Raw genomic sequence first — 18,878 nt, forward strand, 5'->3', positions numbered from 1 at the left:
GGAATTCAAGTGCTATGCCTTAATTAGTCTTTGAAGCCTGTAATTTGTACGCTAGATATGAACAGACAAACTTTAAGGCAGCTTGCAGTAGTATCAGAATTGTGCCAGAATGAACAAAGAACTAGTTAAACAATCACTGAATCACGGCTGTCTCCCTTCCACCCTTCCGCGTGATCAGCAAATTTTAAGTGGATTTGAATGAGTGAATTTTATTAGGATTCTGCATAACTCCTCTCTAGAATCAGCTCATGCTTCATTAATTCAAAGCCAAAAATAACAGCTATTTTCCATTAATGCAGAATGATCTTCACAGAGCCATCCAACGTACACAGTCTGCAATGTTTAATCAAGTCCTCATTTTAATATCCACCTTACTGTGTCTTATCTTCACTTGGTAAGTGACCAAAATCTTTCCATTTTTATTATATATACTGACTTTTCTCACTTTAGTACATGATGATAAAATAGGCATTGAGAAAATCATGTGCTGAAATAAAAACAATAATATACTTGCAATGCAAATATCAATCAACACTGAGTACTACTGGAGCCCTGATACATTGGGTTTGGAAACAGAATGTGCACACATGGGAGAGGGTCTCATTCTCACCCTAAGGAAGGAAACACATATGCAGAAACACAAGAGAAATGGAGAAAATTTACATAAATATTACAATTGAAGTCTCAGTGGAAAAGTCATTTGAATACAAAGAGTACCAATGAAGGTACCCAGACTAAGGCAATAATTCTCTCACAGGAGGTATAGACAGAAGAATGCAAAAAAAAACCACCCTCAGCCTTATCACTCGGATTATCCAGTCCAGTGATAAGATATAAAGGGAGAAACTAGTAAGAATCTTACATAAAGAAAATAAATATTCTTAATCTAGATTACAGAAAGCATTGGATGGTAGCTTCAAACAACCAGAATGTGATACTACAAGTAAGTTTTGTTGCAAGATCTCAAAAACTTTTAAGTTTATAGAGGTTCTGGAAGTACAGAAGATCCTAAAATGAAAGTGCTGCAGAATATTGGCAGCTAGGAAAATGTTCATAGGAAATACTACTTTCTTGTTACAGTTTTACATTATGCTTTTATACATCTACAGTTGAACAGAGCTGGAGACAAAAACTACACTACTTGAGTCTTTGATATTACTAAGTACGGACGTACCTATGGTCACACACAAAGTGTGGTTGTTAGTAACAGTGTAAAATAACACTTTTTCAGTCCTGAAAAACAATTTTTCAGTCCTATAACCCTTATTGAAGAAGATGGGTTTGTTCTGGTCAGTGGTTAAATGAATGGCCCTTTACCTTATGGCCACAAAATTCCATGACAAATACTGCCAGTTCTAGTAAGCTAGCAATAATAATGTTTCCTAAGAACTCACTGTATTTATCCCTGCTTAATAGGATATAGAGAATGCAGCTAAAATGGACATCATGCTCAGTACCAGGCATTTTGATAATTGACTAAGCACACCTGTGGTAATTATGTCTGGTCTCCACAGTCATAGATAACAGCTTATTACAGATTACTATACGGTGACCTAGTATTGACCCTGCTAGACTTCAAAATAAGCTAAATAGGATGAAAACACCCATTAATGCAATAACTAAGGAAATGAAATACTTTTGGAATTACCTAAAATATATGTTCAAGTATCTGCATCTTGCCTAACAACGGATGCTGTTTAGGTAGCTGTTATTGCTACTTATATGTACACAAATAATGGTAATTTATACTATTTTTATCCATCTATGTATGACCTTATATTACAGAGCATATCTTACAAGTACATAAAAATTCTCTATAAACAGTCAAAATCAACTTAATGTCTCCTATTATGTTATACCTGTTCTGAATTTGAGACAGTATCTCACTTTACATCACTTTACAGGGCATGTGTTTTAGAGATTACATGAGTTTCTTCATGCTGAAAGAGGAACAGAGCCTGTTTCTGGAATTTGACTACTTGAGGATAACTTTCCTCAAGCAGTTCTCTCATACTTTTTACAACAGCAAGTTGTAACTGACTGACTGCATTCCTCCTCTAACACCCAGGACTAGAAACAGTCTAGTCTATACATGCAGTAAAAAACAATGAAAAAAAAAAAAAAAAAAAAAAAGGCTTTGAGCAAGTAGCAGCCTGTCATGAACACATTTTGGTGACATTTAGAGATACTACCTTGGTTCATGAAATAGTAGAGCTACAGTAATGCAAAACTGTTAATGAAAGAATGGTTCAAGGCTCTATATGAATTAAACTGTAACACTGCATCGCAATGGTGCTGGCTGACAGACTTGATTTTACCATCTGCTTCAATAGGAACATTGGCTTCTCAGCACTACTGAAGTCTACGTAATTTTCTGTTCAAAACCATGCTTTTTTTAGCAGACACACAGGAAAAGGAGCACATAATTTTAAACAGGAATTACAACATTTTATAAGAAGTCCAAGAGGGACTCCCCTTTCTACTTAAATTGTTTTTACCTTGTTGGTTAGAATGATGCACTGAGGAAGTGTAGAAAAAGTGCTCTTTTACTGCTTCTAGAGAGGCTGAAAGCTTTAGTAAGTCTTGGGATGATCTTTTCTATGAGAAATTTTAAAACAAATACTGAAACATAGGTACTATTCAGCAATCAGTACTTACAAGATATATTCCTTAATTTTGTTTTTGAGTTTTGAGCGTGTTTTTAATGTATTAAAAAGGACTTTTTGTCTTTTGCTGGGTGCTTGAGATGGGAAAGGAGTTACTTTCTGTACTTTTTTTGTGTAACAACAGCACTTCATAATTCTACAAGAGTTACAAAAGCACTGCATGTCAACAAGCCAATTGGGGTTGATATGTTTTCACAGATAATTCTGGAAGCACAATTTAGCTGTAGAATGTGTACTTTATAAACTCTCCTTTCTAAGAGCCTATGTGTTTACAGAATAAGAGGATATTTGTCAGAGGATACTTATGTCTCATTCTTGTATATATACTAGTTTGGTGAGCAGCAAGATTCCTCTGTGCCATGCATCAGAGTTGAAATAATGTTTTCATAAATGTGGAGGAAGCATTCAGTCCCCAGTCATTTAGAAATATCTCAGCACACTCAGAACCTGGGTGGGACCTCCTGACCTTGCATGCTTCACAATGGAGGGAGAGGATTAAATGTGTCCATTTACAGAATTTACAGAACAAAGAGTAGTCACATAAAATTTGTGATATATTCTTTTTTTTTTGTTTGTTTATTTGTTTGTTTGATAATTGTTTATGGATCTGAGGGTAGAAATTATCTGCAGATCGGTTACTTCATAATCATAACTCCATGTACCTGCATCTTACAGGTTACTACATGGATTTTATTTCTGTTCTAGTTCCAAAGATAAGTTAGGCTATCAGAAATTTATTTCTTTAAATACCTCAGTGTTCTCCCACCCAATTATGTGTACACTAAAAGAAGTGTCCTCTTTTATGACGCTGTTCAGCAATTACTGTTGATAGAGTTTTAATGAAAGTGACAAAGATAGTCAAAGTATATATTTTGTCATTTAGCTAATGGATGTTTGCATTTGCTTGCCAAATGGAATACTAATTACTTCTGTAAACTCTACAGTAGGACAAGTAACAGTGAATGACTATTTCAGGCATCTATGACATGGTGAATCATCTTTTAAGATTTTGTGTTTTAAATGAATGCTAGTCATGTCTCACTAGAATGGAATGATTACCTTGTAAAAAAGTTGGCTACAAATGAGATTAAGAATGTAAGAAGCCTGCATGAAGTTTGCTCATGCCTTATTTGAAAGCTCACTGAGGAAAATCTCAACACTGCCTATCCTTCAGTGCCTTCAACATCAGAAAATTAGGAAGTTTTCACAAACTGACTTACATAATACCTGTATTATACCAATTCTGTAGCCTCAGCACCAATTAAAAAATTGTCATCTGGAGGAAACAATAGAAATAATCTGCTTGTAGGAATGAAAAGAAACCCAGACAACAATCTAGTCCAAACAAGACAAACATCCAGTCTTGGAACACTGTGCTATAGAAGGGAAAAAAAAGATAAAAGAAAAAAGAAAACAAATAATTTAATGTAATATTACTGAAATTAAGACATCTCAATTCAATGCTTCAGTTCCTTTTATTATCAATAAGAGAGACAGCCACCTCCGAATACAGTACAGATCTGAATTTAACTAAATCACTCTGCTTCTCTGTCCTTCTGTATTGATTATAGCAGGAGCCAACAATGGCACTCCTCCAAGAAGGATGCCTAACATTAAGTAGGTTGCACTCAGAGAGCATTAATGGATTACATAATGTAGAATAAGATACATTTATAATACCTACAATTCTCTTGATGCTGTTTGGTTTTGTTGTACAGCACACCCAGTGCTCAGATTCAATATGTTTATGATTTAGAGAGATGTTTTGTATTCAAAAATAGCACAAAATTAAACTAATTTTGTGATTTCGTTTTTTCAACTCCAGTGATTCCTGAATAATAAAGATTATTAATTGTCACGATCATAAAGACTGAACGGTGGTTGCAGTATTTAAGGTTCAGAGTATCCTAGAATATTAATTAGAAGTCCTGAGTAAATGTAAAGAATACAAAATAATTTACTCAACTACTACAAAACTTTTCATCAACTTCGGTAAGTGAGTAATTTATTTACAAGCATAATGTTAGTTATACTGCAAAGGAAGTTCCTGGAGAAATTCAGAGATGGCCCCAGTTTCTGTCATGAGAATAGTACTTAAAGTCTCACTGATTTCACTGTGGCTGTGTCACATTTCTATGTGTGTGTGGTGACCAAGGGTTTCCAAAATTATATCTAGATACCATTAAAGCTGTAACATTATCATACGTCATTCAAAAAACAGGAGAAAAGAACATACCTGAACTGTAACTTTTCCTATCAGAAATAACCAACAGATAAGTATTTTGTGATTTAAACTAATAAAGCATTTTAAGTAGTATGTTTAAGTAATAAAACAAATTACTGATTGCACTGTCTCAAAACCAAGAAAATTTCTGCCTTGAATCTTGAATTGATGTCAGTAAGCATATGGCAGGGATATTTACTTATACTCCTGAACTGTTTCTTCAGTATCTCTTATTAAGGAAGTCAGCCAAGATCGCTAACCAATAGATGCCTGTTGTTTCCAGCTACTTCAGATAGGATAGTCTCAGGCCAAGAACTAGCAGGGATAGCTTAGAAAAACTGAATGTGAACCAGCACAATTGTAGCTGCAGACTAACTGTTGAGCTCTCAGCAGAGCCTGTACTTGGCTTCCTTGTGACATAAATGAGAGGCAAAAGGGAAGAGATATAGCCAGAGATAGTATTTCAAGTCAAAAAGTTACTGCAAGGAATATTGTTTGCCATTTTTACATCCTAGAAAGAAAGCAAAAGTACAAAATATTCCACTGTCCAATAGTCCATATATTGGCAAGAGTTATTCTGTCAGGTTTGAATTTTTACTCAATTTGATTGACACTGATTTGTGATTCAGTGTAAATTCAAACTGTTGCAAAGAAAACATGTTATTTAAAGATAATATTTTTCTGTTAAAATTTTTCAGATCATTTGCTGAATTGCTATTTTTTTTTTTTTCCCTAATTGAAACTCTGCAGTTGCCTGAAATGCACACTGAGTAATGTTTGTTTTAAAATTACTGAGGTAGTTTTGGTGAAGTCTGCCACATAGGAAGAGTGTGAAAACATAATGTTGTCACAAATAGTTGGTCTAGATTATTTAAATGAAACTTCAATAGTTAACAATGGATAGGGTTTTCTTAGATGGGCCATGTCTTTGCCACCTTTGCTGGCAATGTTTAGGTTCATGACTTCAGAATGATAAAAAAAGCATATGGGTGGTCAAACCTGTTAAAGAGGGCTGCTTAAAGAGTATTGGATGCAGACATGCTACCGAAATACTGGCGAGTTGTTTACAGAAGCAAGAAAAGAAATCATGTTTATTATAGACAGAGCAGAACTATAGAAGCCCAATCAGAAGTCTTTTTGGCTACCCATCAAACGTGGTTTCTATGGCAACTCACATAATTATACAGTGATTTTCATGCTATTTTAGTTACTAATTTGGTAGTGACATAATATTTCCTTTGCTAATCTTTTTAGATTTTTTCTACATAGTTATTTCTAAAATAATTAGGTCAGCATCTTTCCCAAACTACATGCAGGGAATTCTTTGTGCAACAGATGTAATGGAACATTTAAAAGTAGTTGCAGAAACCAGTGAAACTGAAAATAATTTGACTAGCCTATTCTGGGGCTTGTGGAACAAAGTCATAGAGAGTTCAATCTGCATTACCCTCTGAGTGTGAAAGATAGCACTTGTAGCAATCTATTCTGAAAATAAAAAATAATCAGAAAGACTAAATGGAAGCTCAGAATCATGCCCTTGAAAATGAAGCGTCAAAAATAGATTATAAGTGATTTTACTGTAGAGAAATGTTACATAAAGAAGTAAACAATACAACTGAGGGATTGCTGTTGTTTTACTGTAGCCTGGATGATGAGTAGAAGATTCAGGAGGTACCTGGGATCTTTCTAAATTACATTAAAGCTTTGCTAATTTGTAGCACAGGTTGCAGATATTTTTTTGGCCTGAAAATGGGGAGACACAACAGTAAATTAAAAAAAAACAAGCATATGAAGCCATGAAAATTACAAGAATGTGGCTTCTCTGGTAAGCTTTCAGTTCATTTACAATTAACTACACATGCACACACACACCTGCTTCTGAGTCACAGACTTGTAAGTCGATACCTTGTGTGAAAACATAAATGTTACATATGTAAAATATGCATATTCTCTTCAGAATAGGGTTGTCAATAATAACTTTGGTAAAACCAAATGCCAGAATTAACATAGATCTGGAATACAACCAGAATTTGCGTATTGTGAAATGCTTCAACATCATACTAATTTAAAAATAAACAACAACAACAAAACAAACCTTATGTTTTCCTTTGGTTTGGGGAGGACTTCCAAAAGAAAAAAAAAAGAGATAATGTTCCTTTTAAAAGATGAATTAAAAATATATAACGAGTGTTAAAACTTGTCTTCCATCTTTTTCATTGCATGAAAGCATTATATACCACATCCTTCTTCTTATCTTTACAATAAAAATAAAGATCTGATATTCAGATGCTGTCTTTGACAGCTCTTCATCATTTTAGACATGAGCAAATAAAATGCCATGTGTAGCAGCAGATGACTAATTAGGTTGAGGATGTTACTTCAATATTAAAATTCAATGCTTGGCATCAGCCCGTCATCACTCACTATTCCTGGCTCAAAAACGAAGTTTTCATTAGCATGCAGAGTTAAATATATGTATGCTTATCTTTCAATGACTGATTCATTAGGCTGACAAACTATTTATTATATATTACTAAGATCTCATGTTTGTGTTGGTTTATGCTAACACATTTAAATGTATTATTAGATCTCATTAATCTAGTTACTAATTAACAGTAACAATATGTTGTGATTTGATCACTTTAGTTGTCTTTACATATTCCAAATGCATTTTGAGAGTGAGGAGATTAACATAATTGATATATCTCAAAGAGGAAAGTGAAGAGTTAAAAAAGATGCCACTGCAAATTTGGCCATGCCAACAATTGCTGGCACCAACCACCAGGAATTTCTCAATCACATATAAGTTAAGTTTACTGAATACTGAAAGGATGTATTGGTGACTTTGGCAGAGCAGAACAGCAGTGCGAGATGATCTAAAAAGGTGAAATTTCATGCATTTAGAGCAGCGATTTCTAAAAGGAAGAATTCTCTTTGTGCTCCTGTGGATTTGGTAATTAGAAATTACTATGACTCTTAGCCAGACATTTTTCAAACAGGTGAAGACTAGAGGAGTAAGCAGTCATCCAAACATACTATAACATTTGGGTAATAAACTTAAATTAAGCATACATGGATTCCTCTAAACCATCTATGTATGATATTCCTTCCTTTAGCAATACAGCTCCCATTCCCCATGCCAAAACTCTCACAGGAAAAAGTCATTTACTGACCTCAAATAGAGCAAGTAACTAATGAAAACTATGATTCATTATGAAAACATTATATTTGAACAATCTCTAATGATTGCTTGTAGAAATCAAGAGAAGATTTCAATATAATGTAAAGATCTGCCAAAAAGTTAAAAATATTAAATTATAGCTAGTTCTCAATAAAACTCTTATATTGGAAAAGACCCTTAAGTCTAACGTAACCCTATACTTCTAAAATAACTCAAATGCAAGTGTAAAGTTGGATTCATGCACTCTTTCTTTGCAAAGATAAACCTATATGATTTATGTTTCTGTAAATCTTGCATTTCTGCAACATATGCAAAATATTTTATATATATAAATATACTGTAAGTTATAGTAGAAATGCATGAGTCACAGCAATAAGGAGGAAACAAGAATTGGTATTCATTTAGTAAACATGCAAGTACAAGCTGTGGGTTGAATTTGCAGACTGGATAGTTAACAACGGGCATGAAATCAAATTGTCAGTTCCTTTGGGCACAGTGTACCATGCCTAATTATGTTCCACAGCAAAACAATATGTTTGCTAATATATTACAAAAAGGAACAGTTCGCGTAAGGGCAAGGCAGATTAAATGCATCCAATGCATTACGGTCTCCTATAATTGCCTGTGTTCTACTGCTTTGCTTAACTCTACAGTGCAAGAATAAAATTCTTCAAAAAAGGCCAATAAATTCTTGAGTTAGCTTTTCATACTGTCAGAATATTTATCATTATCAGTTTGTGTCAATATAAACAAATTATATTTTTCAATTTTGTTATCATCAGTGAGGAGCAATGAAAACGAATTAAATGCAACAATTTTATGCTAGGAAGTGGACATAGTTATACACAGCATAAATGTACATTTACTAGATTTGGAGAAATATGGCAAAAAGAACGATACTGAATCATGCTTTGACTCTTTCACCTGATCTTTTGTTCACCTAGCTGATAACACGAAACTAGAAAAGAAAAAATATGAAAAATAAGAATAAAAGAAATCAGCCAACTTACAGCCTAATGTAAGCCCTTTACATTGAACATTCAGATTAGAAGTCTGTTTCTAAGGGCTGCAGTGAGTATACTGTAAGAATATTCTAGATGGACTAAGCAGTCAAGAAAAAAATGGCCATTCTAACATAGAAAAGATTAACTACACCATGTGCTGTCACTCCTGCTAATCACTACGATCTTCTTTCTTCTTCCTCATCTTTCAAGTATTGTGATTATTCATCTTGTATTATTTTTCTGACTACTATAATCAGCTCCCCATCTCACTTGTGAGGTCAGCCTGACACAACTTATGTTCTTTCTTTCAATGGTGAGTACAATCAAATACTGTATTTTGAGACGGTAGCTTGTTTGGAATTAATAACAACCCATACTAAATATACGTGTGATAAGTAAATAGTAGCACCTCATGCTTCAGATTAGCCCTATGAGATCTCAGATTTCATTGATTTGTTCTGCAATTATCCATCTGCATAATGAACTCATTGTAAGCACAAACACTGTGCAATAGAAGAAGCATAATAGATCTCTAAATAATTATATCTCTATATTCCTAAGTAATTTTAGCATTTCATGGTGATTCTCACTTGGGCTTTACAAAACTCTCAAGTTGTTCTCCATCATCCTCCATCTGTCTCTTCAAATCTGCAAACCTCTCTTTTGTTCTCAGATTACATAAAGTACAGCAAGCACTTGTCATGAGAAGCAGATATTTCCCATCAATTTCCTTCCTAGCCTTCATGTCTGGGCCTTTATTTATTCCACTATTTTTCTTTAGATTTTTCTTTTCCTTTGTTTTATTGGATGCCCAATAAAATAATCCATAATACCAGGAAACAAGAAAAAAAAGTAAATTATGCTCCATTACTGTTTTTTCTTGCTTAAGTTATGTAGCCCATATAAGAAAGGAAACCAAGAATCATACATAGATACCAATTCTCCACCAATGCAAGTAGAGCCAGAAATATGGGCATGTGATCTACAAGCTAGATATGCAGGACCGAAAAAGAGAAAGTGGAGTTTATGAGGTAGGCTATGGTTTAAGAAGCCTATTTACCGGCTCAGGGGAAGTCATCTTCCTAGTATCTGTCTTTGCTCTCCTTGTGTAGCACCATGGAAAGATTATCACTGTTATTATCATTATACTGTGTGGTCCTTTCAGATAATTAGTGATGAAAGCAAATGTCAGTGAAAGTTTCTGGGGAAAAAATGAACTTCATGCAGACAGTGAGGATTTGCTGTAATAGCATATTAAGAATCTATGAACAAAATATTAATAAGGTAAGCAAAACTCAGTTTACTCCATGTCTGGAGATAACTGACTTCTGAAGTAGATTAGATAGAACTGTTCAACAGAATGTAGATTTTATAGATATTTAAGCTGGAAAGAAAAATTTCACCCATGAGCTTTATGATGGGCTGCAATCTGCTTGACTGGGGTTAAGGTGGATAAAAAAAATTGTGATTGAATGTGAATCACTTGCACATTTTAGGCCACTCCTGCTTGTATTTACCAATGGTCTGGGTTGCACAGCAGGATAACCACTGCAAGGAATACTGATCTTTCTAAGTATTGCTTGTTTCCACATTTCCAGCAGAGTAATTTTGGCTTAAGATGTTACTAATAGGGAAATTTTGCAACTGGAGGAAAGGGATTTGGCTTATTCTGCAACAGTTGTTTCAATAGCAGGATTGTGAAAATTATAACAGGAGGAAGAAAAATACATGTTGCACTCGTAATGCAGTGAGAGCCTACCAAGAGCATGTAAAAATGAGTGGAAGTGCAGAATCCTTGGTGAATATCCTTGAGAATTAAGTGAAAACACAGTGTGATAAGGGGACCACAGTACAGAAGGCTAGTACAGAATACATAGAAACATTAGAATGGATACTTGAAGGTCAAGAGCTACAGGCTTTTTGCAAAAAAATCAGCATCTATAACAAGAACAAAATGTACCAGCACTAAAGCAGACACAGACCTGATTTTCCATCCATCAGAGAAAGTCTGTTCTTGGAGCACAACTAAGCTGTAACTAAGGTACACACACTGAATTAAGGAGCCTTTGCCTAACCTAATATGGACATAGCCATTTCTTTCTGACCACCCTTTAGAAACATTCTATTTGTCTAAGTTGATAAACATTTTGTCTGTTCTTACAAGTTTTCTCCCTCACTATCATAAAGAGATGATAAACAGGAGAAGATCCTAGGGTTTAGATGATTTCAATGCTTTATGAAGAGGTTTTTGGAGCATAAACAACTCTGCAGGTATTCAAAGCAGTGTCTAAACCTGTGTGATGTTATTTTCAGCAAAGTAACTACAACTGTCAGCTGTAAGACAGTAACACACAATGCGTGGAAGTTTGAAGAGGTTTTTACTGTTTTGAGAGATCACAAAACAGTATGAGGCTTCAGCAAGCCAAGGCCTTGCCAGCTGTGCAAGAGAATTGCCTACAACTCTGGTTTAATCGGAATGCATCAATAAAGCAGTGTTTGATTTTAGACATGAGTGAAAAACAGTTTGATGCAGTTTATTCAGAAGATGTTTCTCAATTGTGCAATAAACATAACTATAGAACTGTTTGGGATGCAGACATTCACAAGGCCAAAACAAAATAAGAACTAAGAATCCCTGTGCTCTTTTCTGAAGCTAACTGAGCACATTGCAGAGTAGGAACAGATCCTTCTCCAAGGCTGAGACAGAATTTTATCAGTTTCTAGAGTTCACAGACTGTATCTTTTCACTTGGACTATTTGACTTGGATCCAATAGTGTTCAAAAATCAACAAAAACATAGAAAAGTATCGAGAAGTGGTCATCACTGTGAATTTCAGATGCAGTAGACTTCTACCTGGGAATGTCTGGAAAGCAGTAGATGTCACACAAAATCTTGTTTCTCTGAAACTACGCTTAGTAACACTGCTTCAAGTAATGCTGGATGTATATTCCAAAAGGGAAGAAGTATATTTGATGGCCTGCTTTACCTCTATGGCTGCTGACTTCTTTTATATGTATTTATACCAGTCCCTGAAACTTCATGATATGTGAGCCCACTATACCTTCTCCTGGGAAAATAAATGCCTTTGGATTTAATGTACACATAAAATGTAGGCAGACTTTTCATAAATATAATCCTGGCTGTTGTGCAAAAGCTGGAAAGCAAGATTTAAAGCACTATACTGTAATTGACTTATATAACAACAACAACATAAAAATCACTTACTGGAAAAGGGCAAAGAGTATACCCAGGTCATAGACTTCCTGCTAGGCTGGGCAGTTTTCCTGTCATTTTTATTAACCCCCTACTGCTCTGAAATAACGTATTTTTAATGATTCTATGACAAGAGAAATAGCTTCAGTAGAAAAGTGAGTCACTCTAGTTCACTTCATGACCTATTTATCATTTCCTTAGAAATAATAAATGTGAATTTGAATTCACAGTCATAGATGTCATCTATCTGGACTTCAGTAAGGCATTTGACATGGTCCCCAACAGTATCTTTCTCTCCAGATTTGACATATATGCATTTGATGAGTGGACCATTCTATGGAAGAGGAACTAGTTGCAAGATTGTACTCAGAAGGTGCTGGTCAATGGCTCAATATGTGGATGGAGATCAATAACAAGTGGCATCCCTCAGGGGTCAGCAGTGGTACCAGAGCTCCTTAATATCTCTACCAATAACACTGACTGTGGGATTGAGTGCACCCTCAGCAAGTGTGCTGATGACATTAAACCGTGTGGTGCAGTTGACACACCAGAGGGATGGGATGCCATCCAAAAGACCTAGAGAGGCACAACAGTCGGTCCAGGTGAACCTCATGAGGTCAATAAATCCAACTGCAATGCTGTGGCAGCCCTGCTGTCAATACAAGCTGAGCAATATAAGGACAGAGCACAGCCCTGCCAAAAAGGACTTATGGTAATGTAACTCCCTCCAGGTGAAGGGTATCTTGTGGTTCCAGTACTGCTTGCATGTTTCTGTTTCTGATATAAGAGGCTGACTTGTGTTGGCAGCACAAAACCTCATGCACCAGGGGGCTCTTAGCTACAACAGTATTGACACACTGAGGTCAGAATGCCAAAGTTTTCTTTGTTGGCGCAGACTGAAAGCATACAAAAATGCAAATAGTTCTTGGGATTTACAGACTGAAGAGTGCACAAAGCTTTTTATGGAAATGCAATGAGTTCAATGCTGCACACAGTGGGACTCATACATGTGGAGTCCAAATGATCAGAGCTGTCAGACTGCAGCTTCACAAACTGCAGCCGGAGTAGAAAGGTTTTCACTCAGATTCAGAAAATATTAATATGAACTTCATTTCATAATATCCTATTCTGCAGTTTCTGGAAGTCATGTGGCTTATTAGTAGAAGTTTAGTTTAATAAGTTCACTTTTGTACCACTTGTTGCATGAAATGTACAGATCACTGGGGAAGGGAAAATACTTATAATTGGATATTATAGATATTCAAAAATGGTATCATCAAACAACAGCATTTTGGCTACAGATAGAACTGAAATACAAAATGAGTACCTTTTCATCTGAAGAGTAGTTCAGAATTCATTTCTAACATGACAGGATTGTAGCATAGAGAAAGGAAGAGTTCTCTACCCCTACCTCAACAACTGTTCATAAAGTCTGATAGAATCTGAAAATTTAATTCAAAGTCTGTTGAAGTTATCAGAATCTTTTACTTCAGTGACTCTTTGAAAAAGGGAGAGTCTTGTAAGAAAACTGCCTACAAGAAGAAAATATTTAGGAAAACTATAAGAGTTTTATAGCCATATAAGACTTGGACTATCCGATGAAATGAAATTAGAGTTGCAAAAAGAGATAATTTTCAAGAACAAAATCAGCAGTGTAAGAAGAGGTCACACTGTCTGGCAATATACTTTTTTTTTTGGTCCAGTCATTCTTTAACTATGTTTATTTCAGAATTCCCTACCACGCTCAAGATTACTTGTTACCAACTAGGAATAGCAAATCTATTTCTCTACTCACTCGCTCTAAAGACAGCGAGCGTAACAACCTTTGCTTTCCTTCCAATCAGCATTTCTCACTGTCTTGTATGTTATCAGTCATTTCTATGCCTTTGGAGTCAGTTATGCCTACAGTTTTACAGCCTACTATACATAACAAAGGGAGCAAGTCCGAACTTCTCATTGTTTCTTAAGTTTGATATATATTTGATATATGATACATTGTACTAGGTTGTCATTTTAACATACTGGAAATTGCAAATGTCCATAAACTAGTCAATTTTGCTTTTCTATTTTAATGCTGTTTATGGAAAACTGCTTTTCAGAAAGAAAATGTTCAGACAGAACAGATTTTATAAAAAATCTAAGAAAAATCATATATCTTGTCTAAAGTGAAGCATTTTGTTTTCAGCAACTTAAAACCTCAGTTTCAAGAGGTTTGAATAGGATAGACATTTTGTTATTGGACAGAGTAAATTCTGACTCTCTCCATTCATTTATTTGCTGTAGATTTTGATCACACTCCTTGCTCTTTTCTTTGCCTCTCCTTCATTATTTACACAAGAATCAGAAAGCATTAGGGTATTAGGCTGTTCGTGAGAAAAATAGTAGGCAACATCTTTACATTTTCAGACTGTAGGACTAGACTGCAAAGCTGCTTTCTCTTAGGAAAAATATACCCAACATTCAGAGGACACGTGTTATTATTTGGAAATGAACATGAAGTATATCATTAAGTACCTGATACAATGAATAATGGAGTCACTTTAATGCCACTGCAGTTACATCAGCACTGAACTTGCATAGTTTTGTGAAGTATAAACTGAGCCTTTTATGATTCTCTATGATAATTTTACTAGCACTGAAAATTGTTTATCCAATGATGTCTAATGTAAAAATGTAGGAAAATAGATGACAAAACTGTATCTGGCTCTATATCAGCTCCCTAGAGGGCACAGAATGCCCACAGAGACAACTCCCTGTATGAAAGGCTATTTCTCTCAGTATAAAGCAGAGTATTCAGATACAACATTAGTCTTAATGTCACTTTCATTGCAAGGACTTCAGTCTAGCACCAGCTTAATATTAGCATATTTGACAACAGTAAACACCTTTTGCATATTTCAGACAAAAACTCAGTGTGTTTATCAGAGTTCCAACATTTTGTATGCTTTCTAGAATGAGTCTGAAGCGTGAACATTTCATTTTGATTGAGCAAGTTTCTTTCAAAATCCTTGGTGAACTCTTTCAAATCTTCACTGATGTAACTGGACAGTTACAGCCACTACAATAGGAATGTGTGTTTTAAGTACCTGCTGGGTATTTCCTAGGAAGTTAACATGCTCATCTTTTTCACTGTTATGCTCTTTAAATTTTGCAGATAAACATTTGCTGTAGTTGATGGTCTGTCAACAAAGGGGTCACTCCAGTATTTTCAATACAGGAAAAAAAAATTGCATCAGTGGTATCAGAAGAATTTAAAGTAGTGCAAATATCAATTGGCAACACAGCATGATCAAATAATTGTAATTTAACTTGGAATTTGCTCTGTCCCCATTCCATGTTCATATCTGTGGAAACTACTAATTTAAATAGGAACTCTTATTTAATATGGGCAGCGGAATTACTGTATTTCTTCTACAGTATCTACATACTGAGTCTGTGCAACAGGAGATCACTGAACATGATAAAATTCATCCCCATTGATTTCAACATACTTGTTAGCTGTTCCTTATAGCTAACTAATTGAAACACTAAGAAGTTTCTAGGCAAGTTAAAGAACTATGCAAATAGAAGAAAAACCAATGCTGTTGATTGCTACCTAATCATGAAGACACCTAAGCATCTCTCACTTCTGGCTTCAGACTGTGACACATTATTTGAGACCTCAGGAAGTTGTATGCCTAAATATTAATCTGCTACAAATACAAAAATAACAAAGTCAAAATTAGACCTATTTGGCACCACTGACAAAAGAAAACACAAACTAATATAAAATAGTTTATAAGTGATTATAAATAAGGATGATTGATGTACAATACTTGCAAATAGATATCCAAATTCTTCTTGTACCCATTTCTATGACATGCTATCATAGCATGATAAAACCATTATTAATGCATGGTTATATTTTACTCTACAATATTTATTTCTGACAACAGGGTGCTTAGAAAGAAATAAAATGAAAATACCTGAACACAATTTTTCATTATTTCTCTGAATTCTAAACTGTCCAGGTGACTGACTTAATAGTACTGCAGGAATATTCTAATTGTATAAAATTGTTGGGCAATAGTTGCTGTTTATCTCCCCTGCCCTCCCCAGCCCCCCCCAAAACAAAACAAAACACAACAAAAAAAACCCCAAGTTATAAAATAATTATAAAAATGCAGCAGATAATAATCCAAATACTGTGAAATTCCACTATGTAAAAACTGCATATGTAAAGCTCCAGGCTCCACAAACATTTATCTAGTTCCCTGGCTTTGACTAATGTCATAGTGCCTTCTGAATTCATGCTGTGGAGTGAAGTGTCCTCCCTTATGTGCGCAGATTTTCCCTTCCAGGTTAGTTCATTTCAAACTGGATTACACAGGTAAACATGAGGGTAAGCAGTGTGAAGCATTAAGGCCCTCTGGTGAAAGGGAGAAAATCAAACAGAAGGAAGTGGGCATAGTTAGCTTTATATTTAATTGTATTCATCCTGTCTGATCTATTTAAACATGTGAGGTTCCTTACAGAAGGCCTGTCTTTCTAGCAGGAAATAGAAATTTGCACAGATATGTCAGGTCAGTACATTAGAATCTTGATCTTAACTGTTTCTTACTTTTTAAAGACAGTTAAATATTCAGCTAAAGGACAGGGGAAAAAGCAGTAAAATTCTGTTAATAAACATGTCGTCAATCCTTCTATATATTAACTTCTTTTGGTGTCTTAGAAGGTAATTCACTTGATTTTTAGAGGCAGCTCCTGTACTGCATGCAGAAAAAGATCATGTACAAACTGCAGTTAGTTTTGGCATAGAAAATACTTGAGCAAGCAAAGATTCCCGGAATTAGAAAAAAAAATTCCAGTAAAACAAAGATTGAACTCTCAAAAGTTCAGGTGCTACCTAACTAAACATGACTAATCATCACAGATTACATATTTACATGCTTAAAATCACACTTGTTTTTTTCATGAGTTTGTTGTACATTTGCTGACACTGCTTTTGCTTTAGGTTTATGGTGTCTGTATGTATATATATATTTAATGTAAATATCCTCTCCATTAAGCCAGTGTTGTTGTGACTTATTGCTGTCTTAAATCCACAATGAAAAGACAACTTGTCAGAATTACAGAAACCTAAAATTGGTATAGAAGGAGGAGAATTGGCCTTGTATTTTAATTAGGTATTTTCTGTGTATTTATTATTATAGCAGCTTATTTTCTCCACAAATACAAGATGGTATTGCTGCTTTTGCTAAATGCTGCTTTCCTGATTGAAATAGTTATGTTTGTTCAAGGAAAACTGAGCAGATTGTTCCTTCATGGTATGAAAGAGAAGGAGGAAGTAAACAAGAAGGAGACAGAAACGCCACCATAAAATGCCAAAATAGAAAAAAGATGAAGTCTGAGGTCACTGTGTTGGGAAACAGGAGAAAGCAGAACAAGAACACGTGCTGACTCTTGGTACATGTAGTATTGATGCATCTTTTAAAAACAATGCTTAGCATTTAACAGTTTAAAAGAAATACAAAAAGATGTGGTTACTATTATTTATATAAATAATTAGGCTGCAATAAAAGACACCTGTAAGCTGTGGGGAGTGGAATAATTAATTCATGTGGCTTACTGGAGAACCAGTAAATTTCCACAGCACTCTGTGCAGCACAATCAGGTAGGAACATGCTATAGAAACAGACTAATGTTGCTTCGAATGTACTGAAGTGATTAAAGTGTAATGTCTACAGTTTATACATTGCTAGTAGTACAGATTATACTGCACTGATTATACAAGTACTGAAATTAAGACTTGGTAAAGGTTATTTGCTTTCAGGGTTAGGGATTCAGGTGCAAGTTGATAGAACTACAGATGAGGTGCACGCAATTCCAAACAAATAAATCAACTTATCATGAAGTTCTAAGAATAAATAAATTTCTGCTTCAGAGAAAAATAAAGAGTTCCCTTGTCCTGTTGACTTTAATACTGGTAACTGAATTTGAGATGCTCTGGCTTCACACCCACTGAGTTCAACAAAAGACAGTTTGGATCCATAACATTCTGAATCAGACACAAAATGATTTTGATGGCTTTAAAGAATATAAATAAATAGGAATGTATGGGAGTACAGCTCAGAAAATAAAACTGGGCTCATTCAATTCAATGAACATTTTGTTATTCATTTAGAAAAGGCTGGAAGGGTTCATGGTATATTCAGAATGTATCTTCAGTTAAGCTAACGTATGGTTGGGTGGGTTGTAAAGAGAGCATATGAAGAATAATATTAATAAAATATCTCCATCAAGCTGGGAGTTTTCCTACAAGTAAGTTAGTAAAGATTTTACTCAAGCAAGGTTCATGAAAAGAATAAAAATAGGAGAAACAATACTGATTCCTTGAATATGTTAAAAAAAACAAAGAAACCTAAACAAACTCACAAAGCCCTGGGATAACAGAACCTTAACCCATTCTCTCAGGTACAGAAATTAGAACTGGCCCTTCTGCTTATGCAAACACTGAGCTATTTCACAGACACCAACATCAGAAAAAAATACATTCTATGAATGATAGGATTATGCTTCAATACCAGCTTATTTGTAGATAATAAACTCA

The 18,878-nt window shown here is 34.9% G+C and overlaps 1 protein-coding gene across 8 annotated transcripts in view; it reads left to right on the forward strand.

The window, feature by feature from the left end:
• KCNT2 (potassium sodium-activated channel subfamily T member 2) overlaps window positions 1-18,878 on the forward strand; it is a 107,092-nt gene that overhangs the window by 35,647 nt on the left and 52,567 nt on the right. For all 8 annotated transcript variants that reach the window (XR_014932655.1, XR_014932656.1, XM_085511140.1 and 5 more), the window contains exon 9: window positions 300-394. Coding sequence is in view for 5 of the 8 variants with exons in the window: in XM_085511140.1 (XP_085367266.1) it covers window positions 300-394 (95 nt within the window). In the remaining 3 variants the exon portion in view is untranslated. The remainder of the gene's footprint in view (window positions 1-299; window positions 395-18,878) is intronic.

Source organism: Coturnix japonica, chromosome 11, assembly GCF_054131305.1.
Source record: "Coturnix japonica strain WE chromosome 11, WE-NBRP24, whole genome shotgun sequence".
Classification (NCBI taxonomy): Eukaryota; Metazoa; Chordata; class Aves; order Galliformes; family Phasianidae; genus Coturnix; species Coturnix japonica.